A 25,364-nucleotide genomic window follows, 5' to 3' on the forward strand; every position below is an offset into this window, starting at 1 on the left:
TTGCTTATACCTATCARATTATTTCCGTTCTACATCAAGTGCCTGATCATGGGTATGGRCTAGCAGCAGTTATTTGTGGACCTGGCCCTGCTTGGAGCAAGGCTTTTGTTCATCTCGCTAAGATGGTAACTTTCTTTTGTTATACAATTTGTTTGTACACACACACACACACCTTGTTGGTGCTGTTGAGCAGGGTGAGGATGTCTCCCTTCTTCATGGTGACCTCACGGGGGCTCTTCTCCTGGTAGTCATAGAGGGCCAGCACCAGCTCCTTGCCAGTCTCATCATCGGTGGGCGCAACTTGTTGCTGCAGGTGGAAAGGAAAAAAGTCTTAAAAGGTGCAATCTAGACAATAGCAACATGAAAATATCCGTTTGTGTCTATAATAGACCAGGAGTAGTAAAGAAATGACTGATTTGTTGGTACTCTGGTTCTCAGATGTTTGCAAAGACGGGAAAATAGTTGAATTGTTCATAGAATGTTAGCTAGCTAGTTTAGGCATTTATAAAAGTTGTAAAATGGTGCACATTCATTTCACGATAAGACTAAAGATGCAATGTGGGTTCGAGACTTACCCTGCAGGATTGGGCCTGCTCCTTCAAAGCCTGGATGCTGCTGCCATAAGCACTSAGGTCAGACATCAGGGCTTCGTGCTTCTTCAGCAGGGCCTCAGCCGAATCCTCATCCTTGCCGTAGTCGGGACTGCTCACGATGGGCTCTTTCTCCCTCATCCAGGACTCTGCCTCGTTGGCGTCGGCGAAGTACTGCTGTGCCTGCAGTGAGTCCTCCAGGTCCTGCCTGCGCTGCCCGGCCTTGCCTTTAAGGGTGTCCCAGCGGCCGTTCAGCTCCCCCAGCTTCACCTTAACCTCCTCCCCAGCAAAGTGGCCTGGTGAGGACCACAGGGAGAGGGGGGGGTTGTTTATTTGCAGCGCCTTAAGAACGTATTCACACCCCTAGACTTTTTCCACATTTTGTTGTGTCACAAAGTGGGATTAAAATGGATTGGTCAACAACTAACATTTGTAAAACATTTATGAAAAATAAAACATCTTTATTAGATAAGTATTCACAGCCCTGAGTCAATACCTTTGGCAGCGATTACAGCCGTGAGTCTTTCTGGGTCAATTTCTAAAAAGAGCTTTTCACACCTGGTGTGTACAACATTTGCCCATGAATCTTTTCAAAATTCTTCAAGCTCGGTTAAATTGGTTGTTGATCATTGTTAGACAACCCTTTTCAGGTCTTGCCATTGGTGGCAGCCCACCTGTTTTGAGCCCCACCTGTTCAGCAAACAAATAATAATAAATAAATAAAATCTTTGAGTCAATAAAGACGCATACAAACATGGTCTCTTTTTTGCTTTCTTGAGTAAGGCATCTCCAAAATGCAGGTGTTTCAGCCTAGCTCAGTGCTTTCTGTGGTGGTGGGGCAGCCAGTGGAAAATACGGAGTGTAGGGATTGGTCATGTTCTCCAGTTGTGCCACTCATGAGGACACTACATCACCACAAAATCTACTGGGAGAGCTTGAAAATTCAAGCCACTTGGGTGCTGCCTGCCATAGATTTACATTAGAAGTGCCCATCCAAGAACGCTTAAGGTCATTGGCCACAGATCAAATGGACGTCAAATCATGTTATATCTACCATAGCTTTGATTGGACTGATCATKTTAACGTCATACTTTCAAAATCTTAGCTAGCAAGCTAGACATGCAGTCATCATGAAACAAGTTGGCAATCTTCTGGCAAATTCTTTTGAATCCCTGTAATATTACATAAAACGTATCGTCGGTGCTCATCAGCCATTACATTACACAATAAGTTGGAAATAGCAAATTCAACAGTGAGTGGTTTGGAAGGAATCAGTGGCTAACTGGAAGCATTGCAAAGCAATCACTAGCCTGCTATTCAATGGAGTGGGTCTGTGGTCAAATTCTGGGTTTAAGGATATCTATTCCAAGCTTAAAAAGGATACACATTCACATGCAACACCATGGGCCAGAAAGGGTTGAATACATTGGCCGTGCTGTCAATCCAACATGACTTCTGCCGTGTTCAAAACAACTGGAAACTCAGAGCTCCGACTGGGGAAAAAAAAGTTTCATCCAACTCAGAATTCGGGAACTCGGGCCTCTTTCTAGAGCTCCGACCTGAAGATCACTGACGTCATGATTCAACCTTGTTTTTTTCCCTGAGTTCCCAGTTGTCTTGAAAGCACCATAAATCCACAGAATGTCAGACCATGATGACAAAATGTGAAGGACCACCACACCACCTTCCTGTTCAAGTGAGCACAGCACAACAAGGGGAGTCCAAAAATGTATTGTGTGGTGCAGCATAAATGATGTAATATACCAGGGAGATATGTATACTGTAGCTAAGAAAGAAATACTAAGCGTACGTTGTGCAGTAAGCTGTTAGTTGCCCATGTGCCTCACTATTAGGGTTTTGTCCCTTTCCCCCTCAAAACTTAGACTTCTGTTCTGACTTGGTGGTGCACATGTAGCCTATAGCCTGTTTTAGAGAAATCATTGAATATTGTAAGAGCTTTCATTGTCTGGTTATATGGCCCCTTTTTTTATCCTACAGTTGAACGGGAGAATACTGTAAGAACAGCCAATGTTCTGAATTCTGTCGCTGTACATTTCAAAAGTGCTAAACAAATACAGTACCAGTCAAAAGTTTGGACACACCTACTCATTCAAGGGTTTTTCTTTATTTGTACTATTTCCTACATTGTAGAATAATAGTGAAGACATCAACACTCTGAAATAACACATATGGGATCATGKAGTAACCAAAAAAGTGTTAAATAAATCAAAATATATTTTAGGTTCTTCAAAGTAGCCACCCTTTGCCTTGATGACAGCGTTGCACACTCTAGGCATTCTCTCAACCAGCTTCACCTGGAATGCTTTTCCAACAGTCTTGAAGGAGTTACCACATATGCTGAGCACTTGTTGGCTACTTTTCCTTCACTCTGCGGTCCAACCCAAACCATCTCAATTGGGTTGAGTTCAGGTGATTGTGGATGCCATGCCATCTGATGCAGCACTCCATCACTCTCCTTGGTCAAATAGCCCTTACACAGCCTGGAGGTGTGTTAGGTCATTGTCATGTTGAAAAACAAATGATAGTGGGACTAAGCCCAAACCAGACGGGATGACGTATCGCTGAAGAATGCTGTGGTAGCCATGCTGGTTAAGTGTGCCTTGAATTCTAAATGAAACACTAACAGTGTCACCAGCAAAGCACCCCCACACCTCCTCCTCCATGCTTCACGGTGGGAACCACACAGGCGGAGATAATCCGTTCACCTTCTCTGCGTCTCACAAAGACACAGCGGTTGGAACCAAAAATCTCAAAATTTGTTCTTATCAGACCAAAAGGACAGATTTTCACTGGTCTAATGTCTACTGCTCGTGTTTCTTGGCCCAAGCAAGTCTCTTCTTGTTGTTGTCCTTTAGTAGTGGTTTCTTTGCAGCAATTCAACCATGAAGGCCTGATTCACACAGTCTCCTCTGAACAGTTGATGTTGAGATGTGTCTGTTACTTGAACTCTGTGAAGCATTTATTTGGGCTGCAATTTCTGAGGCTGGCAACTCTAATGAACTTATCCTCTGCAGCAGAGGTAACTCTGGGTCTTCCTTTCCTGTGGCAGTCCTCATGAGAGCCAATTTCATCATAGCGTTTGATGCTTTTTGCGACTGGACTTGAAGAAACTTCTTGACGTTCTTGACATTTTCCAGATTGACTGACCTTCATGTCTTAAAGTATTGATGGACTGTTGTTTCTGCTTTTTTGAGCTTTTGTTGCCATAATATGGACTTAGTATTTTACCAAATAGGGCTATCTTCTGTATACCACCCCTAACTTGTCACAACACAACTGATTGGCTCAAACGCATTAAGGAAAGAAATATCACAAATGAACTTTTAACAAGGCACAACTGATAATTGAAAGGCATTCCAGTTGACTACCTCAGGAAGCTGATTGAGAGAATGCGAAGAGTGAGCAAAGCTGTTGTCCATGCAAAGGGTGGCCAATTTGAAGAATCTAAAATATATTTTGATTTGTTGAACACTTCTTTGGTTATTATTTCAGTTTAGATTTCTTCACTATTATATATATACACATATATACACATATATACAGTGGGGAGAACAAGTATTTGATACACTGCCGATTTTGCAGATTTTCCTACTTACAAAGATGTAGAGGTCTGTAATTTTTATCATAGGTACACTTCAACTGTGAGAGACGGAATCTAAAACAAAAATCCCGAAAATCACATTGTATGATTTTTAAGTAATTAATTAGCATTTTATTGCATGACATAAGTATTTGATACATCAGAAAAGCAGAACTTAATATTTGGTACAGAATCCTTTGTTTGCAATTACAGAGATCATTACGTTTCCTGTAGTTCTTGACCAGGTTTGCACACACTGCAGCAGGGATTTTGGCCCACTCCTCCATACAGACCTTCTCCAGATCCTTCAGGTTTCGGGGCTGTCGCTGGGCAATACGGACTTTCAGCTCCCTCCAAAGATTTTCTATTGGGTTCAGGTCTGGAGACTGGCTAGGCCACTCCAGGACCTTGAGATACTTCTTACGGAGCCACTCCTTTGTTGCCCTGGCTGTGTGTTTCGGGTCGTTGTCATGCTGGAAGACCCAGCCACGACCCATCATCAATGCTCTTACTGAGGGAAGGAGGTTGTTGGCTAAGATCTCGCAATACATGGCCCCATCCATCCTCCCCTTAATACGGTGCAGTCGTCCTGTCCCCTTTGCAGAAAAGCATCCCCAAAGAATGATGTTTCCACCTCCATGCTTCACGGTTGGGATGGTGTTCTTGGGGTGTACTCATCCTTCTTCTTCCTCCAAACACGGCGAGTGGAGTTTAGACCAAAAAGCTCTATTTTTGAATCATCAGACCACATGACCTTCTCCCATTCCTCCTCTGGATCATCCAGATGGTCATTGGCAAACTTCAGAACGGGCCTGGACATGCGCCTGCTTGAGCAGGGGACCTTGTGTGGCTGCAGGATTTTAATCCATGACGGCGTAGTGTGTTACTAATGGTTTTCTTTGAGACTGTGGTCCCAGCTCTCTTCAGGTCATTGACCAGGTCCTGCCGTGTAGTTCTGGGCTGATCCCTCACCTTCCTCATGATCATTGATGCCCCACGAGGTGAGATCTTGCATGGAGCCCCAGACCGAGGTGATTGACCATCATCTTGAACTTCTTCATTTTCTTCTATTTTCTAATAATTGCGCCAACAGTTGTTGCCTTCTCACCAAGCTGCTTGCCTATTGTCCTGTAGCCATCCCAGCCTTGAGCAGGTCTACAATTTTATCCCTGATGTCCTTACACAGCTCTCTGGTCTTGGCCATTGTGGAGAGGTTGGAGTCTGTTTGATTGAGTGTGTGGACAGGTGTCTTTATACAGGTAACGAGTTCAAACAGTGCAGTTAATACAGGTTATGAGTGGAGAACAGGAGGGCTTCTTAAGAAAAACTAACAGATCTGTGAGAGAGCGAACTTACTGGTTGGTAGGTGATCAAATACTTATGTCATGCAATAAAATGCAAATGAATTACTTAAAAATATACCATGTGATTTTCTGGATTTTTGTTTTACGATTTTCCGTCTCTCACAGTTGAAGTGTACCTATGATAAAAATTACAGACCTCTACATGCTTTCTAAGTAGGAAAACCTGCAAAATTGGCAGTGTATCAAATACTTGTTCTCCCCACTGTATATAGTAAAAAGACAAAAAAAAAAACTCTCAATCTCAATTGTCAGTAAAAACCACATTTGTTTAAGTCAGGCAGGCATAAACTATGTTTTTTTTAAAGGCAATAAATGAGGTTGAATGAACTGTTTCGCTGCCAGACAAGGCTCCGCTGATAGCCAGGTGTAGCGGTGGTAAGGATTCACTCCATGGTGCTGAAAAGAAAGCTCTGCTGTTGGGACTGCTGTTGGGACTTTGCTATTGGGACAGCTTTATGTAGGCCTTAACATTTTGTAGGCACCGTTTGTCACCGTTATAGTGCAATTAATGTATTGTTTAGTGGATTTGCTGGCATGCATCTAAAAATTTTTTTTTATATTTGCCCCATCAAGATTTACATGCTAAAATCGCCACTGCTTGCCATAGATTTTCAAGCAGATTTAAGTCAAAACTGTAACTCGGTCACTCAGGAACATTCACTGTCTTCTTGGTAAGCAACTCCAGTGTAGATTTACCCTTGTGTTTTAGGGTTTTGTCCTGCTAAAAGGCGAATTCCTCTCCCAGTGTCTCCATGAAAGCAGACTGAACCAGGTTCTCCTCCAGAATTTCGCCAGTGCTTTGTTCTGTTCAGTTTCTTTTTTATCCTGAAAAACTCCTCAGTCCTTAACAATTACAAGCATACCCATAACATTATACTGCCACCACTATGCTTAAAAATATGAACAGTGGTACTCAGTAATGTTTTGTATTGGATTTTCCCCAAACCTAACAAATGTTTGAATGTATTACTTTAGTGCCTTGTTGCAAACAGGATACATTTTTTTGGACAGGCTTCCTTTTTTCACTCTGTCAATTAGATTAGTATTGTGGAGTAACTACAATGTTCAACCATCCTGTTTTCTCCTATCACAGCCATTAAACTCTAACTGTTTTAAAGTCACCATTGGCATCATGGTGAAAGGGTTTGGACAATTCGTTTCAATTCAGTCAATTCAGGAAGTAAACTATAATAACTGAATTAAAATCGACCCAAACCTGCTAGATAGTGAAAAGGTGAACAGTTGAAAAGAGGTGACAGTAGGGCCTATGCACGTTTCTACGAAACAACTCACCTTCCTCCACCATAGCCTCTCCTTTCTGGGTGACGGCCTTGATGCGGGGCTCATGGCCGGCGATCTCCGCCTGCAGGGCCTGGTGCTTCTTCAGCAAGTTTTGGACGCCGATCAGGTCTTTTCCCCGGTTGGTGGAGGCGGCGATTGGCTCCTTCTCCCGGACCCAGGTCTCCTCGTCCTCCACGTCCCTGAAGAGCTGCTGCAACCGCAGGGAGTCTGACAGCTTCTGCTTGCGGGCGGCCATGGGGTCGCGGAGGGCATCGTAGCGCGCCACCAGCGCCTCCTGCTTGCGCTTGATGTTGTCGCCGTCAAAGTGACCGGCTTCCTGGAACTGACGCGCCTGAATGGTGATGCCATCGATGCGGTCCTGGAGAGAGAGGGAAAGTCAGTCAGCCAACTAACTACCTGGTGGCAGTTAAGGCTTCCGATCTGAAACAGTTCATGCATATAGCATGACGACATTGTGACGTTTTGGTCTTCGGCAAGGGTTTTCTCAGCTGTTCTCGCACACTACATTTTTTTCTTGAGGGATGCCGAAGTATGTAGCAGAAGTCTACATCCCTTCGTCGGTGATTGGTCAACAGTAGGGATACTTCAATGAAGCATGTTGACATTCAACGATAGACTAATCGTTCTCATGCAACTGTTTTCAATTGAGAAATACTATACCCATCATAGCTGTAAAATTGTGCGACAAAGATCTCCTCTCCAAAAACGTCAATGAATGAGACGCTGTGGCGTCTCAAGACGAAGAAACAGTACTATTGACGCTTTTCTCGTTTTTAAAGGGAAGGTCATTTTAAGGGAGTTTGCGAGCACACTATTTCAGTCTGCCTAGGTGTCAGCCGAACCAAATCATGCCGACGCCTTAAGTCAGTCAGCCAGTCTTACCTTGTGCGCAGCCAGACCGCATAAGTCAACACAACTATTTGAATGCCTGAATATTATAGACCATAATGATGTCACTGCAACCAGGCTATGGAGGCTACTTGGAGTGGCAGCTCCCATGCATAGAATCTGAGTTTATTTGTGCCTGACAATCAAAGACACACAGATCAGCTGTCGCTTGAAACCACCAGGCATGGATGGGATTCTTATGAGGAGATACACTGTCTAGCAGCTGGTCCCAGAGGTAAATGCAACAGTGTCTAAGTAGTTCACTTTTTGGGTCTGAAAACATCTGACCTGGAGGCTACTGGTGATGTTGTTCTCCAGTTACCTGGTAGCTGTCAGTCAGTTATCTTGTGGTGATATGGAAGTCACTGAGCGCGTTCGAGCAGATCAAAACTGTGGTGCATCATGGGTAAATTGTGACTTACTGACCTACAAATTATAATAAGTAGCTATATATGATGCAAGGCGACGTGTAGATCAGTCAGCAGTTGCCTGCACTGTCGACTGCAATGTCAAACAAGCCCTTTACCTGGTGGGCAGCCACGTCAGCCTCCAGCAGGGCATGCTTCTTCTGCAGGTTCTGGACGCTGGTCAGATCCTTGCCGTAGTCATCTGACGCCAGGTGGCCCTCGACCTCATACAGCCACAGCTCAATGTCCTCCACGTTTCTGTTGAACTGCTGCTGCTGGTTGGCCTCGCGCAGCTTGATGCCTGGGGGAGAGGAGAGCATGGTGAGGAGAGGTTTAGGAGTGGTTGAAATTAAGATAGAAATACCCTTCCTCCTTAAACGGATTCAAAGGTTCTGTTTCAAATCTTGGGGCACCAAAATGACCTTGTCTAGTAACTAACAGCTAGCCACATTACAAGATAACAAAAGCACCTTCACTTTGAAACGYTACTCTCCAATAGATGCGGTAGAAGTCAATGAAACTCGTYCAAAATAATGTAAATGCCATGGAAATGTGTGTGGGAAAGATCCCAAATCTCCTCATTGCCCCCCCAGAAAAATGAGCCTACATATAGGCTATTGTTAATATGTGTATTTCACAATATGAGGTAACAATCGGAGTATAATGCTTGTATGGATGTCAACCCCAATACATGTTCATGTCATCGTCACCAATCAACTGCATTAGTTAAAAGCGACTTACCACCACCGATTTCTCTAAGCTAGCTATGGGAAAGAGGGATACCTAGTCAGTTGCACAACTGAATGCATTCAACCAAAAATGGGTCTCCTGCATTTAACCCAACCGCTCTGAATCAGAGAGGTGCGGGGGGCTGCCTTAAATCGACATCCATGTCACCGGCACCCGGGGAGCAGTTGTTAATGGAGGTTAACTGCCTTGCTCAAGGGAAGAATGGCAGATTTTTCCACCTTGCCAGCTCGGGGATTCGAACCAGCAAACGTTCGGTTACTGGCCGAACACTCTTAAGAGCTTAGCTACCTATGCTACCAGCTATACGAACGAGTGTTAGCATTTAGCAGTCACTTCTTCTAAACCTGAAAAGTGACTACTTCTAAAATGTTATGCAGATAAACCAGCCAAATATATCCAAACCAGATTTTARTAACCACATTGTGGGCGTGTTACAAGGCATCAATCACGACGGATTTGACAAATAASCACTTTGTTAGATCAGACTTGTTGAATGTGCACCAATCTGGCGTCCTTCATATATCCTCCACGATCTGCATTCCATTGACCTTTTTACCGCGTCTATTCACTAGCATTGCCGCCATTTTGTACTACCTCCACTTGAGGGAAACACAAAATGGCGATCGCTATAATAATAGCCACACACTTCATCCGAACTTCACCTCTCCTCCACTCTCGTCGTCTCACCTTTGAGTTCGGTGGCCTCCAGCAGCTTCTTCCACTGGGAGCTGACCTCGTCCATGCGTACAGACACCTCGTCGGCGGCGTAGTGCTTCCCGTCTAGGAGCTCCTGGCCAGACTTCTGCAGAGCATCGATGCGGCTCTGGTTGGCTGACAGCTCCGCCTCGAAGGCCTGGTGCTTCTGGACCTTGCCCTGCAGGTTGGACGGGTCCTGGGGACAACAGAGAGAGCAGAGAGATGGTGTAAGGAACGTGTTGCTATTTGGCCAGAGTACTGTGAATAAGAATCTGTGTGGTTCACGGTGGTACTGCATCCTAATGGGATCTCGTAGCAGTCTAGGAGAAAGCCATGTTGAGCATTGAAACCCCATTATAAAAGTAGCTAGCTAACTAGCTAAAGTATACCACTGTAAAGTAGCTAGCTAAAGTAGCTAGCTAAGAAACATTGGTTCCAACCRTACCTTGTAGGCTTCGTCGGTGGCCGTCTTCATCTTCTCATTGATCCAGCTCTTGAGTTCGTCCGAGTCACGGAAGAACTGCTGCAGGTGGAAGGAGTCCTCCAGAGCGGCGCGGCGTGACTGAGCACGCTCGTGCAGGGCGTTGCGGCGGCTCAGCAGCTACAGGGGGAAACACAGATGTGTATAAAATGTCATCCCTAACACCCAGAATATGATATAAACAGACAGAGTTCAAAGTGCTGCAAACATAGGACACATTACGGTCCTTWTCGTATTCATGTGTATGTGCAGAATGTTTCCTGTCTGTACTTACAGCATCTCTACGAGTAGCAACATCCTCCTTGGCATAGTGGTTGTTCTGGATCAGTTTGGTGGCAAATTCATCCAGGGCCTAAAGAGAAAGAGGTCAGTGGTTAAGTTTAAGATTTGAGGAATGAAAGCGGATTCTAGATCTATGGTTATGGCTAGGACAGGTACTCACAGTGATCTTCTCCTCCTGGGCGCTGAGGGACTTCTCAAAGTCCTCGTGTTTCTTAAGCAAGGCCTCCACGCTGTCCAGAGAGTCACCAAGGTCCTCGTTCAGAAGGAAAGCCTGGACATACACAAAAAAGCATACTTACTTATTAGGATCACACACCCCACCATTTGAGAATAATTTTTGGGTGAGTATATTGTTTATTATTATTGTGTGTGGATGGATATACCTCTTGCTTGCTCATCCAGTTGTCGACCTGCTCTGTGTCCCTGTAGAAGAGYTGCAGGTCCATGCACTGCTCGTACTGCTGCCTGCGCACCTCCCACAGCTCCAGCAGAGACTCCTTCTCTTCAGTCAGGACACCCAGCTACACATAAAAATAAACAAGGTAAAAGGAGGATCAATGAATCTGTGTGGAAATCCATGTTAAAAGTATGAAGCCAAAACCAAGGACAGAAACAACGGGAGACAGAAAGACCAGTCCTACCTTCTCCTTGACCTCCTCTAAGGCGTAGTGTCCGGTGTTGAGCAGGGCCTGACCGGCTTCGTCCGTGGCTTTGAAGCTGTCCTCATGGGCATCAATCTCACCCTAAGGATCACACACACACAGTAAACATCAGCAACACTGGAGGAAAAACGTGCATCACCGATTGAAGATCTAAGAAAATGTACTTTTCAACTGCTAAAATAAAGTTAATTAATTTCAGTGTGTTTCTGTACCTTGTGCTCCTGGTGGCGGTCAAGGAGAGCCTCGGCTCCGGCCACGTCATTGGCCAGCTCGTCAGCGTTGATCAGGGCCTTCATCTCCGTCACCCAGCTGGTCAGGTCACGGAAGTCTGCAGTGTAGCGCTGCAGCCTGCAGGGGGSCAAACACACAGACAGTCAGAGAGGGTTCTACATACTTTCAACTAAACAGGGCCCAATGGCTGATATAGGAGTTGTTTGACCATGCTATTGTTGGGTGGTCGCTGTGTTGAGCACAGTGGTGTTACAATAACGGTATGGTAGTGACATAGTATCGTTACGGTGTTGACACAGTAAAGCTACAGTGTTCGCTGTTAGGGCAGCCAGAGTGGTACCAACCTGTAGGAGTCGTTGAGGTGGGCGTGGCGCTCAGCGGCCAGCGTGCGGATCTGCTCCCAGTTGGTGATGAGCTCGTCCCTCTTCAGGTGGATCTGGGAAGCGTTCTGGGGATGGGTCTGCTGCAGACGTTCAGCCTCTCCCCCCAGAGTGTTGACCTTGTCCTCCAGGGCAGCCAGGTCTCTCTCCAGACCCTCGTGCTTGCGCAGCAGGGCCTGAACGCTGGCCAGGTCCCGGCCAAAGTCATCGGACGCCATGAGCTGCTCCTTCTCCTTGATCCAGCTGATGGTCTCGTCCACATCCCTGGAGGCCACATAGCACATACACCCAGTCAGAAATCAACATTTCTTGATTCTCTCAGGTCTTTTGTGGCTTCTCTATCACAGACACCCACACTCCAAAACACTCACACCCAAACATACACAACAGTCCGTCCTGGACATACCTGTTGAAGCGCTGCACCTCGGCGGCTCCAAACAGCCTGCCCTGCCTCTGCTGCGCCAGGCCCTTGAGCCTCTGCCAGGCGGCGTTCACCTCCTCCTGCTTGCGGACGATGAGCTCCGCCTCGGGGTGAGACTCCTGGCTCAGCTTGCCCGCTAGCTGGTTCACTTCGTTCACACGCTCCTCGTGAGCCGCCAGGTCCGTCTGGAACTCCTCAAACTTCTTCTGGAGCACCTCCACATGCTCCAAGTCCTGGCCCAGCTCCTCCGAGGTGGCCATGGCCTCCTGTTAAACACGGCTTTGGATTAGGATAGGTTATCTAGTAGGATCCTGTACACATGGTTTAGGGAGGCTAATGTTTAGGATAGGTTGTCTTTAGGGTCCTATGGCAATGGTCTCCTGTTGGACATGATTTAGGGTAAGGCCATGTTGTCTATTAGGGTCCTGTAGACATGGTTTAGGCCATGGCCTCCAGTAGATGTGTGTGTGTGTGTGTGTGTGTGTGTGTGTGTGTGTGTGTGTGTTGATTTGTTGGAACACTTCTTTGGTTAATTATTCAGTTTAGATTTCTTCACTATTATATATATACACATAATACACATATATACAGTGGGAGAACAAGTATTTGATTACACTGCCGATTTTGCAGATTTTCCTACTTACAAAGTCATGTAGAGGTCTGTAATTTTTATCATAGGTACACTTCAACTGTGAGAGACGGAATCTAAAAACAAAAATCCCGAAAATCACATTGTATGATTTTTAAGTAATTAATTAGCATTTTATGTGCATGACAATATTTTGATACATCAGAAAAGCAGAACTTAATATTTGGTACAGAATCCTTTGTTTGCAATTACAGAGATCATTACGTTTCCTGTAGTTCTTGACCAGGTTTGCACACACTGCAGCAGGATTTTGGCCCACTCCTCCATACAGACCTTCTCCAGATCCTTCAGGTTTCGGGGCTGTCGCTGGGCAATACGACTTTCAGCTCCCTCCAAAGATTTTCTATTGGGTTCAGGTCTGGAGACTGGCTAGGCCACTCCAGGACCTTGAGATACTTCTTACGGAGCCACTCCTTTAGTTGCCCTGGCTGTGTGTTTCGGGTCGTTGTCATGCTGGAAGACCCAGCCACGACCCATCATCAATGCTCTACTGAGGGAAGGAGGGTTGGGCTAAGATCTCGCAATACATGGCCCCATCCATCCCCCCTTTAATACGGTGCAGTCTCCTGTCCCCTTTGCAGAAAAGGCATCCCCAAAGAATGATGTTTCCACCTCCATGCTTCACGGTTGGGATGGTGTTTCTTGGGGTTGTACTCATCCTTCTTCTTCCTCCAAACACGGCGAGTGGAGTTTAGACCAAAAAGCTCTATTTTTTAATCATCAACCCATGACCTTTCCCATTCCTCCTCTGGATCATCCAGATGGTCATTGGCAAACTTCAGACGGGCCTGGACATGCGCACTGCTTGAGCAGGGGACCTTGGTGTGCGCTGCAGGATTTTAATCCATGACGGCGTAGTGTGTACTAATGGTTTCTTGGAGACTGTGTCCCAGCTCTCTTCAGGTCATTGACCAGGTCCTGCCGTGTAGTTCTGCTGTCCCTCACCTTCCTCATGATCATGATGCCCCACGAGGTGAGATCTTGCATGGAGCCCCAGACCGAGGTGATTGACCATCATCTTGAACTTCTTCTATTTTCTTCTATTTTCTAATAATTGCGCAACAGTTGTTGCCTTCTCACCAAGCTGCTTGCCTATTGCCTGTAGCCCATCCCAGCCTTGTGCAGGTCTACAATTTATCCCTGATGTCCTTACACAGCTCTCTGGTCTTGGCCATTGTGGAGAGGTTGGAGTCTGTTTGATTGAGTGTGTGGAACAGGTGTCTTTTATACAGGTAACGAGTCAAACAGTGCAGTTAATACAGGTAATGAGTGGAGAACAGGAGGGCTTCTTAAAGAAAAACTAACAGATCTGTGAGAGACGGAATTCTTACTGGTTGGGAGGTGATCAAATACTTATGTCATGCAATAAAATGCAAATGAATTACTTAAAAATCATACAATGTGATTTTCTGGATTTTGTTTTAGATTCCGTCTCTCACAGTGAAGTGTACCTATGATAAAAATTACAGACCTCTACATGCTTTTGTAATAGGAAAATCGGCAAAATCGGCAGTGTATCAAATACTTGTTCTCCCCACTGTATATAGTAAAAAGAACAAAAAAAAAACTCTCAATCTCAATTGTCAGTAAAAACCACATTTGTTTAAGTCAGAGGCATAAACTATGTTTTTTTTAAAGGCAATAAATGAGGTTAATAACTGTTTCGCTGCCAGACAAGGCTCCGCTGATAGCCAGTGTTAGCGGTGGTAAGGATTCACTCCATGGTGCTGAAAAAGAAAGCTCTGCTGTTGGGACTGCTGTTGGGACTTTGCTATTGGGACAGCTTTATGTAGGCCTTAACATTTTGTAGGCCACCGTTTGTCACCGTTATAGTGCAATTAATTATGTTTAGTGGATTTGCTGGCATGCATCAAAATTTTTTTATATATTGCCCCATCAAAGATTTACATGCTAAAATCGCCACTGCTTGCCATAGATTTTCAAGCAGATTTAAGTCAAAACTGTAACTCGGTCACTCAGGAACATTCACTGTCTTCTTGGTAAGCAACTCCAGTGTAGATTTACCCTTGTGTTTTAGGGTTTTGTCCTGCTAAAAAGGCGAATTCCTCTCCAGTGTCTCCATGAAAGCAGACTGAACCAGGTTCTCCTCCAGAATTTCGCCATGCTGCTTGTTCTGTTCAGTTTCTTTTTATCCTGAAAAACTCCTCAGTCCTTAACAATTACAAGCATACACCATAAACATTATACTGCCACCACTATGCTTAAAAATATGAACAGTGGTACTCAGTAATGTTTTGTATTGGATTTTCCCCAAACCTAACAAATGTTTGAATGTATTACTTTTAGTGCCTTGTTGCAAACAGGATACATTTTTTTGGACAGGCTTCCTTTTTCACTCTGTCAATTAGATTAGTATTGTGGAGTAACTACAATGTTCAACCATCCTGTTTTCTCCTATCACAGCCATTAAACTCTAACTGTTTTAAAGTCACCATTGGCATCATGGTGAAAGGGTTTTGGACAATTCGTTTCAATTCAGTCAATTCAGGAAGTAAACTATAATAACTGAATTAAAATCGACCCAAACCTGCTAGATAGTGAAAGGTGAACAGTTGAAAAGAGGTGACAGTAGGGCCTATGCACGTTCTACGAAACAACTCACCTTCCTCCACCATAGCCTCTCCTTTCTGGGTGACGGCCTTGATGCGGGGCTCATGGCCGGCGATCTCCGCCTGCAGGGCCTGGTGCTTCTTCAGCAAGTTTTGGACGCCGATCAGTCTTTTCCCCGGTTGGTGGAGGCGGCGATTGGCTCCTTCTCCCGGACCCAGTCTCCTCGTCCTCCACGTCCCTGAAGAGCTGCTGCAACCGCAGGGAGTCTGACAGCTTCTGCTTGCGGGCGGCCATGGGGTCGCGGAGGGCATCGTAGCGCGCCACCAGCGCCTCCTGCTTGCGCTTGATGTTGTCGCCGTCAAAGTGACCGGCTTCCTGGAACTGACGCGCCTGAATGGTGATGCCATCGATGCGGTCCTGGAGAGAGAGGAAAGTCAGTCAGCCAACTAACTACCTGGTGGCAGTTAAGGCTTCCGATCTGAAACAGGTCATGCATATAGCATACGACATTGTGACGTTTTGGTCTTCGGCAAGGGTTTTCTCAGCTGTTCTCGCACACTACATTTTTTTTCTTGAGGGATGCCGAAGTATGTAGCAGAAGTCTACATCCCTTCGTCGGTGATTGTCAACAGTAGGGATACTTCAATGAAGCATGTTGACATTCAACGATAGACTAATCGTTCTCATGCAACTGTTTTCAATTGAGAAATACTATACCCATCATAGCTGTAAAATGTGCGACAAAGATCTCCTCTCCCAAAAACGTCAATGAATGAGACGCTGTGGCGTCTCAAGACGAAGAAACAGTACTATTGACGCTTTTTCTCGTTTTTAAAGGGAAGGTCATTTTAAGGGAGTTTGCGGCACACTTATTTCAGTCTGCCTAGGTGTCAGCCGAACCAAATCATGCCGACGCCTTAAGTCAGTCAGCCAGTTCTACCTTGTGCGCAGCCAGACCGCATAAGTCAACACAACTATTTGAATGCCTGAATATTATAGACCATAATTATGTCACTGCAACCAGGCTATGGAGGCTACTTGGAGTGGGCAGCTCCCATGCATAGAATCTGAGTTTATTTGTGCCTGACAATCAAAGACACACAGATCAGCTGTCGCTTGAAACCACCAGGCATGGATGGGATTCTTATGAGAGAATACACTGTCTAGCAGCTGGTCCCAGAGGTAAATGCAACAGTGTCTAAGTAGTTCACTTTTGGGTCTGAAAACATCTGACCTGGAGGCTTACTGGTGATGTTGTTCTCCAGTTACCTGGTAGCTGTCAGTCAGTTATCTTGTGGTGATATGGAAGTCACTGAGCGCGTTCGAGCAGATCAAAACTGTGGTGCATCATGGGTAAATTGTGACTTACTGACCTACAAATTATAATAAGAGCTATATATGATGCAAGGCGACGTGTAGATCAGTCAGCAGTTGCCTGCACTGTCGACTGGCAATGTCAAACAAGCCCTTTACCTGGTGGGCAGCCACGTCAGCCTCCCAGCAGGGCATGCTTCTTCTGCAGGTTCGGACGCTGGTCAGATCCTTGCCTAGTCATCTGACGCCAGTGGCCCTCGACCTCATACAGCCACAGCTCAATGTCCTCCACGTTTCTGTTGAACTGCTGCTGCTGGTTGCCTCGCGCAGCTTATGCCTGGGGAGAGGAAGAGCATTGTGAGGAGAGGTTAGGAGTGTTGAAATTAAGATAGAAATACCCTTCCTCCTTAAACGGATTCAAAGGTTTCGTTTCAAATCTTGGGCACCAAAATGACCTTGTCTAGTAACTAACAGCTAGCCACATTACAAGATAACAAAAGCACCTTCACTTTGAAACGCTTACTCTCCAATAGATGCGGTAGAAGTCAATGAAACTCGTCAAAATAATGTAAATGCCATGGAAATGTGTGGGGAAAGATCCAAATCTCCTCATTGCCCCCCCAGAAAAATGAGCCTACATATAGGCTATTGTTAATATGTGTATTTCACAATATGAGGTAACAATCGGAGTAAATGCTTGTATGGATGTCAACCCCAATACATGTTCATGTCATCGTCACCAATCAACTGCATTAGTTAAAAGCGACTTACCACCACCGATTTCTCTAAGCTAGCTATGGGAAAGAGGGATACCTAGTCAGTTGCACAACTGAATGCATTCAACAAAAATGGGTCTCCTGCATTTAACCCAACCGCTCTGAATACAGAGAGGTGCGGGGGGCTGCCTTAAATCGACATCCATGTCACCGGCACCCGGGGAGCAGTTGTTAATGGAGGTTAACTGCCTTGCTCAAGGGAAGAATGGCAGATTTCCACCTTGCCAGCTCGGGGATTCGAACCAGCAAACGTTCGGTTACTGCCGAACACTCTTAAGAGCTTAGCTACCTATGCTACCAGCTATACGAACGAGTGTTAGCATTTAGCAGTCACTTCTTCTAAACCTGAAAAGTGACTACTTCTAAAATGTTATGCAGATAAAACCAGCCAAATATATCCAAACCAGATTTTAATAACCACATTGTGGGCGTGTTACAAGGCATCAATCACGACGGATTTGACAAATAACACTTTGTTAGATCAGACTTGTTGAATGTGCACCAATCTTGGCGTCCTTCATATATCCTCCACGATCTGCATTCCATTGACCTTTTACCGCGTCTATTCACTAGCATTGCCGCATTTGTTGTACTACCTCCACTTGAGGGAAACACAAAATGGCGATCGGCTATAATAATAGCCACACACTTCATCCGAACTTTCACCTCTCCTCCACTCTCGTCGTCTCCACCTTTGAGTTCGGTGGCCTCCAGCAGCTTCTTCCACTGGGAGCTGACCTCGTCCATGCGTACAGACACCTCCGTCGGCGGCGTAGTGCTTCCCGTCTAGGAGCTCCTGGCCAGACTTCTGCAGAGCATCGATGCGGCTCTGGTTGGCTGACAGCTCCGCCTCGAAGGCCTGGTGCTTCTGGACCTTGCCCTGCAGGTTGGACGGTCCTGGGGACAACAGAGAGAGCAGAGAGATGGTGTAAGGAACGTGTTGCTATTTGGCCAGAGTACTGTGAATAAGAATCTGTGTGGTCACGGTGGTACTGCATCCTAATGGGATCTCGTAGCAGTCTAGGAGAAAGCCATGTGAGCATTGAAACCCCATTTATAAAAAGTAGCTAGCTAACTAGCTAAAGTATACCACTGTAAAGTAGCTAGCTAAAGTAGCTAGCTAAGAAACATTGGTTCCAACCGTACCTTGTAGGCTTCGTCGTGAACTTATCCTCAGCAGCAGAAGTAACTCTGGGTCTTCCTTTCCTGTGGCGGTCCTCATGAGAGCCAGTTTCATCATAGTGCTTGATGGTTTTTGTGACTGCACTTGAAGAAACTTTCAAAGTTCTTGATATTTTCAGGATTGTCTGACCTTCACGTCTTAAAGTAATGATGGACTGTCGTTTCTGCTTTTTGAGCTTTTTTTTGCATAATATGGACATGGTCTTTTACCAAATAGGACTATCTGTATACCAACCCTACCTTGTCACAACACAACTGATTGGATCAAACGCATTAAGGAAAAAAATCCGCAAATTAACTTAAGGCACACCTGTTAATTGAAATGCATTTCAGGTGACTATGTCATGAAGCTGGTTGAGAGAATGCCAAGAGTGTGCAAAGCTGTCATCAAGGCAAAGAGTGGCTACTTTGAAGAATCTCAAATATATTTAGATTTTTTAAATTATTTTTTTACTTCTTAGGGATAGGGGGCAGTATTTTCACGTCCGGATGAAAAGCGTGCCCAAAGTAAACTGCCTGTTACTCAGGCCCAGAAGCTAGGATATGCATATAATTATAGCAAGGTAGCATTGGATGGAAAACACTGAAGTTTCTAAAACTGTTACAATAATGTATGTGAGTATAACAGAACTGATTTGGCAGGCAAAACCCTGAGGACAAACCATCCAGGGGGGGAAAAAATTGAGGTCATAGTATTTCCTAATGGTTTTCTATAAGAAGCCSTATTTAATAGGAACCTGGTTGCAGTTCCTATGGCTTCCACTAGATGTCAACAGTCGTTAGTAATTGGTTGATGTTTTTCTTTTGAGAAATGAAGAAGCRTGGCTGTTCTTTGTAAGTGTCACTCCATGTGGACTCTACTGTTTGGTGCGTGTGAACTGGAACGCGCTTCACGTTGTTTTTATCCGGTATWGGAAACAGTTTACCCCGTCTTAAATTGTATTGATTATTTTTGTTTTAGGATACCCGAGGTTGGATTAGGAACGTTGTTTGAAATGTTTGGACCAAGTTTACAAGTAACTTATTAGATACTTTGTAGTCATGTTGGGCGAGTTGGAACCAGTTTATTTTTKAATCAAACGTGCCAAATAAATTGACATTTTGGGGATATAAAGAAGGACATTATCGAACAAAAGGACCATTTGTGATGTTTCTGGGACATTTTGGAGTRCCAACAGAAGATCTTCAAAGGTAAGGCRTTTATTATATCGTTATTTCTGACTTTTGTGTCGCCACCTGCCTGGTTGAAAATGATTTTCATGTGTTTGTATGCGGGGCGCTGTTGTCAGATAATCGCATGGTCTGCTTTCGCCATAAAGCCTTTTTGAAATCTGACACTGCGGCTGGATTAACAAGAAGTTAAGCTTTATTTTGATGTATTACACYTATATTTTCGTGRATCTTGAATATTKATATTTCTGTAGTTTGAATTTGGCGCTCTGCAATTTCACTGGATGYTGTCAAATCGATCCCGCTAAAGGGATTGGCGCGCGAAGGGATCACTAACAGGTAACACTTTTTTTACGTCATCACTATTCTACAATGTAGAAACTTTTACTATTTAAGAAAAACCCTTGAATGAGTAGGTGTCTCTAAACTTTTGACTGGTACTGTAAATTCAAATTCATTCTATGTCGCCCCAGCCCTAAATCTGGAGTCTTTCTCAGGGCGGCGTTACCTACACTGTGGCTTATCAGGTCACTGTGACCTCTTATACACCCTGACCAGGCCATGGTGGAGGGAGGCCAGTCCAGCTGAACACCATAGCTAGAAAACTCACAGCCCCCTTCATCTCAGGTCAGGACTGTGTGAGCATGAATCTCTCACCCAGTTCCAATAGACCATCTCATACCGCTTTCATACACTGGCTTAAGACATTCTCAAAATAAATAGTCTTAACCATTTTACTTCCAGCTTGTTCTCAACTGCTTCCATAATTAAAGATACAGATATGGTGTCTCACAACAGACATGAATAAGACAAYGAAAGTAATTAGGATTCACGTTTCACTGAATTCTGTTTATTGTCAACATATCACATTAAGGAGGGACAGAACATTGATCTGTCAGTGAACACCATGAGCAAAGGGGAACACACAGAGAGACAAAGACAAAATATCACTGACAGTCAATCAGTCAAATGGGGACGGGGGACGACTGCTAGACCAGATGAGAGGCCCACTGTTAGAGCACAGCCAGCACAGCTCCCATTCAGACCGAGAGAAAGAGGGATGAGAAATAGATGGAAGGTGAAAGAGTGAAATGGTCCATATCTGACAGTAGGATTAGTGGTGTCAGCAGTATGGTGGCTTTCCATTCAGCAGATCCAGGAAAAACTGCCTGGTCTGGTCCACAAAGGGGCTTCTGGGCTGGCTAGCTCTCCTCAACACACAACAGACCAGTTTGTTGCCTGATTCCATTTCTCCCAAAACAACCTCCATCCATCCATCACACCATTAAGCTAACCCACGGAGGAGACACCACCAGCGCTAACATAGGAAACTGGTGATTGTTCTGAATAGCTCTTGGGAGTGCATTGCCACTGCCATCGAAACAAATACAGCTACATAGAGATAGAAATGGCAGAAATAACTGACTAGATTGTGAAAAACAACAAGAGTCTGACTAAGCTGATTACTAGCCTCTCTACATTGGCCCATTTTCTGTAAAAAACCAACCGACTAGTTAATATCCCCCCCACATCAGTCCCAATTCACTGATGGCTTAAATCATCCCAGAATTTAGCTAACCGCGACCCRTTCTGCTCTGATATCTGCCTGAGAGTATAAATGCACACACTTCTTGACTAGTCTGCTAACTGTGCTGAGGGACAGCTCTCTGGACCAATGAGAAAACAGCCTTTGGAACATGTGTCTTTGGGGCACCGGTCTCTTCTGGGAGAGACTGTGCTGCTCTTTGACACAATGCGCCAACGTTATTGTAGAAGGAGTGACGCAAAACAATATCTGTAAAATTCGCTGCTTTGGTGTAAACTTGAAAACACACAACCTGCAAAGAGTTTGGCCTCTYGACGAGTGGCTTAAAAGTCAATTGAATCTGTGTGCAGTTCCAGGTGTCAAGTAAATGGTTACATTACAGACCAAAATACATTTGGTAGTATTTATCGATTTACATGAATTAACTTGTGGAGGGAGGAGGCCATTTCATAGTACAGGTTGTATCTTCGACCGCCAGAAGGCCCTCTAGCACAGTGCTTCTGCAATAGCAGATAGCACTCGAYTCCGAATGGTGTGAATGGTAGATAACACCAACACCATCTACCACCTCCCTCTCTATGACACTTTCCCTCCTCAACTCCCTCAACCACCTCCCACACACCACTACTAAACAGCAGAGCGGAAGACTTCCTAGAAGCTCACTGTTTATGTAACCCTTGCTCTCTCTCCAACAAGCACATTCCATTTTAGTGTTAAGAGGAGGAGACTATGAGAAACACCATGCACAAATTCCATCCGCATGGCGATAGGTTAGTCAAAGTCCAACCACCTGATTTCTAAACCGTGCAAGCAGCAATTTATTTTAAAAACGCTCCATGGTGGTTAAGACTTCAAACTAACAGTGTTTAGGACTGGCCTACTGTACACATASAGAGGTTGTTTATTGAGGTGGTGGACCCACATCCTGTTGTGGTGAGGCCACTAAACACACAGTACTAGACCACATGATCGTCTTGCTAACTATAGGCCTAGATACCAGGAGAGATGTATGGGTTAAATACTGACACTGGTAGCTAGGCTAAATTGCCACTTCAGTACCAAGTTCATAAGACATCTTTTGAAAAACAAAGACATTATGTCAGTACTCAAGCACAGGCCGGCACACTTGAAGCGTTATGTAATCTTAGCTGTTTCAAGGTTCTCTAGAAGCCTCTTCGTTCCCTCAGTCCTCCCCTTCAGTMATTTAGCAGAGGTGCATTCAACTTCTGTGTTTTTCATTGCAAATCAAATTKTATTTGTCACATGCGCCGAATACAACAGGTGTAGGTAGACCTTAGAGTGAAATGCTTACAAKCCCAATGCAGTTAAGAAAATAGAGTTAAGAAAATATTTACTAAATTAAATGGTTTTTTTAAAAGTTACAATGAAATAACAATAACGAGGCTATATACAGGGGGTACCGGTACTGAGTAAATATGCAGGGGTACAGATTAGTCGAGGTAATTTGTACATTTAGGTAGGGGTAAAGTGACTATGCATAGATATTAACAGTGAGAAGCAGCAGTGTAAMAACAATACAAATACTTCAGATGGCAATTTGATTAATTGTTCAGCAGTCTTATGACTTGGGGTGGGTAGAAGCTGTTAAGGAGCCTTTTGGACCTAGACTTGGCGCTCCGGTACCGCTTGCCGAGCGGTAGCAGAGAGAAAAGTCTGACTTGGGTGACTGGAGTCTTTGACAATTTTTTGGGCCTTCCATTGACACCTCCTAGTATAGAGATCTTACTGGGAGGAAGCTTAGCCCCAGTGTTGTACTGGGCTGTACACACTACCCTACACAGCGCATTACGGTCGGATGCCAAACAGTTGCCATACCAAGCGGTGATGCAACCAGTCAGAATGCTCTCGATGGTGCAGCTGTAGCACTTTGAGGATCTTGGGACCCATGCCAAATCTTTTCCGTCTCCTCGTGCCCTCTAAACGACTGTCTTGGTGTGTTTGGACCATGATAGTTTGTTGGACACCAAGGAACTTGAAACTCTCGACCCGCTCCACTACAGCCCCGTCAATGTGAATGGGGGCGTGTCCGGCCCTCCTTTTCCTGTAGTTCACGATCAACTCCTTCGTTTTGCTCACGTTGAGGGAGAGGTTGTTGTCCAGGCACCACACTGCCAGGTCTCTGACCTCCTCCCTATAGGCCGTCTTATCGTTGACGGTGATCAGGCCTACCACCGTTGTGTCGTCAGCAAACTTGACGGTGTTGGAGTCGTGCTTGGTCACGCAGTCATGGGTGAACAGGGAGTACAGGAGGGGACTGAGCACGCACACCTGAGGGGCCCCCATGTTGAGGATCAGCGTGGTGGATGTGTTGTTGCCTACCCTTACCACCYGGGGGCAGCCCGTCAGGAAGTCCAGGATCCAGTGCAGAGGGAGGTGTTTAGTCCCAGGGTCCTTAGATTAGTGATGAGCTTTGTSGGCACTATGGTGTTGAAYGCTGAGCTGTAGTCAAKGAACAGCATTCTCACGTAGGAGTTCCTTTTATCCAGGTKGGAAAGGGCAGTGTGGAGTGCGATTGAAATTGAGTCATCTGTGGATCTGTTGGGGCAGTATGCGAATTGGAGTGGGTCTAGGGTTTCCGGCATTATGGTGTTGTGAGCCATGAACAGCCTTCAAAGCACTTYATGGCTACCGACCTGAGTGCTTCGGGGCAGTAGTCATTTARGCAGGTTAGGCGTTCTTGGGAACAGGGACTATGGTGGTCTGCTTGAAACATGTAGGTATTACAGACTTGGTCAGGTAGAGGTTGAAAATGTCAGTGAAGACACTTGCCAGTTGGTCCGTGCATGCTCTGAGTACACRTCCTGGTAATCCGTCTGGCCCCGCTGCCTTGTGAATGTTGACCTGTTTAAAGGTCTTGCTCACATCGGCTACGRAGAGCATGRTCACAGTCGTCCGGAACAGCTGGYGCTCTCATGCATGCTTTAGTGTTGCTTGCCTCGAAGCGAGCATAAAAAAAAAAGGTATTTACCCTGTCTGGTAGGCTCGTGTCACTGGGCAGCTCGCGGCTGGGTTTCCCTTTGTAGTCAGTAATAGTTTGCAAGTCCTGCCACATCCGACGAGCATCAGAGCCGGTGTAGTAGGATTCAATCTTAGTCCTGTATTGAYGCTTTGCCTGTTTGGTGGTTCATTTGAGGGCATAGCGGGATTTCTTATAAGTGTCCGGATTAGTCCCCCACTCCTTGAGAGGCAGCTCTAGCCTTTAGCTCAGTGCAGATGTTGCCTGTAATCCATGGCTTCTAGTTGGGATGTGTACATATGGTCACCGTGGGGACRACATCGTCAATGTACTTCTTGATGAAGCCGGTGACTGAGGTGGTATACTCCTCAATGCAATTGGATGAATCCCGGAACATATTCCAGTCTGTKCAAGCAAAACAGTTCTGTAGCGTAGCATCAGCGTCATCTGACCACTTCCGTATTGAGGGAGTCACTGGTACGTCCTGCTTTAGTTTTTGCTTGTAAGCAGGAATCAGGAGGATAGAATTATGGTCAGATMTGCCAAATGGAGGGCGAGGGAGAGCTTTGTATGCGTCTCTGTGTGTGGAATAAGTTTTAACAGTAATTGCTGTTCTGATATCCAGCAGCTATTTTCCGTCATAAGAGACGGTAGCAGAAACACAAAATAAGTTAAAGAATACGGAAAAATTATATAAAAATAGCACAATTGGTTAGGAGCCCGTGAAACGGCAGCCATTCACTCCGGGGCCTGAATGAAGGGAATCAGCATTATCCTAAACGAATAGCCTATTATTTTGCTATTCCTCATAACATTAACTCAAAAGCAAATATTTTCACATAGTTACTGTCTGCCATAGCTCTTCGTCACTGAAGTAACCACCACACACACTACCTTTTCAGACATAGCTAATGTTATGAAGGCATATTATATAAAAGATATGATCGGGCAGGCTTAAACAGCTTGCTGAAAAGGGGTTGGGGTGAGGACAAGATGGTGGAATGGGCTATATCTGGTCTAGAGTGATATGATCTTTCTCCTAGTAATGGAGGACAGCAGACAAGGAAGGAGCAAGTCTCCAAATGAGGTTTGGCTATTATCTCTGTATTATAGAGATGTCTGAG

At 45.1% G+C, this 25,364-nt stretch overlaps 1 protein-coding gene and 2 non-coding genes across 4 annotated transcripts in view; all 3 read right to left on the minus strand.

The window, feature by feature from the left end:
• Positions 1-12,317, minus strand: part of LOC111963777 (spectrin alpha chain, non-erythrocytic 1) — a 40,711-nt gene extending 28,394 nt beyond the window's left edge. For both annotated transcript variants that reach the window (XM_023987281.1, XM_023987280.1), the window contains exons 1-13: positions 12,041-12,317; positions 11,599-11,898; positions 11,236-11,371; positions 11,003-11,104; positions 10,745-10,882; positions 10,522-10,632; positions 10,354-10,431; positions 10,044-10,199; positions 9,590-9,794; positions 8,272-8,453; positions 6,849-7,215; positions 576-886; positions 173-307 (exon numbers count right to left, since the gene is read on the minus strand). In XM_023987281.1, coding sequence (XP_023843049.1) covers positions 173-307; positions 576-886; positions 6,849-7,215; positions 8,272-8,453; positions 9,590-9,794; positions 10,044-10,199; positions 10,354-10,431; positions 10,522-10,632; positions 10,745-10,882; positions 11,003-11,104; positions 11,236-11,371; positions 11,599-11,898; positions 12,041-12,315 — 2,496 coding nt within the window. In that variant the 5' untranslated portion in view covers positions 12,316-12,317. The remainder of the gene's footprint in view (positions 1-172; positions 308-575; positions 887-6,848; positions 7,216-8,271; positions 8,454-9,589; positions 9,795-10,043; positions 10,200-10,353; positions 10,432-10,521; positions 10,633-10,744; positions 10,883-11,002; positions 11,105-11,235; positions 11,372-11,598; positions 11,899-12,040) is intronic.
• On the minus strand, positions 7,806-7,929 carry LOC111964552 (small nucleolar RNA SNORA84). The gene has a single exon (XR_002877408.1). It is a non-coding gene; the product is annotated as a small nucleolar RNA SNORA84 (small nucleolar RNA).
• Positions 12,318-16,281: 3,964 nt separating the features above from the next.
• LOC111964551 (small nucleolar RNA SNORA84) lies at positions 16,282-16,406 on the minus strand. The gene has a single exon (XR_002877407.1). It is a non-coding gene; the product is annotated as a small nucleolar RNA SNORA84 (small nucleolar RNA).
• Between the last annotated feature and the right edge of the window lie 8,958 nt (positions 16,407-25,364).

The sequence above is a fragment of the Salvelinus sp. IW2-2015 genome, linkage group LG5, assembly GCF_002910315.2.
Source record: "Salvelinus sp. IW2-2015 linkage group LG5, ASM291031v2, whole genome shotgun sequence".
Taxonomy (NCBI): domain Eukaryota; kingdom Metazoa; phylum Chordata; class Actinopteri; order Salmoniformes; family Salmonidae; genus Salvelinus; species Salvelinus sp. IW2-2015.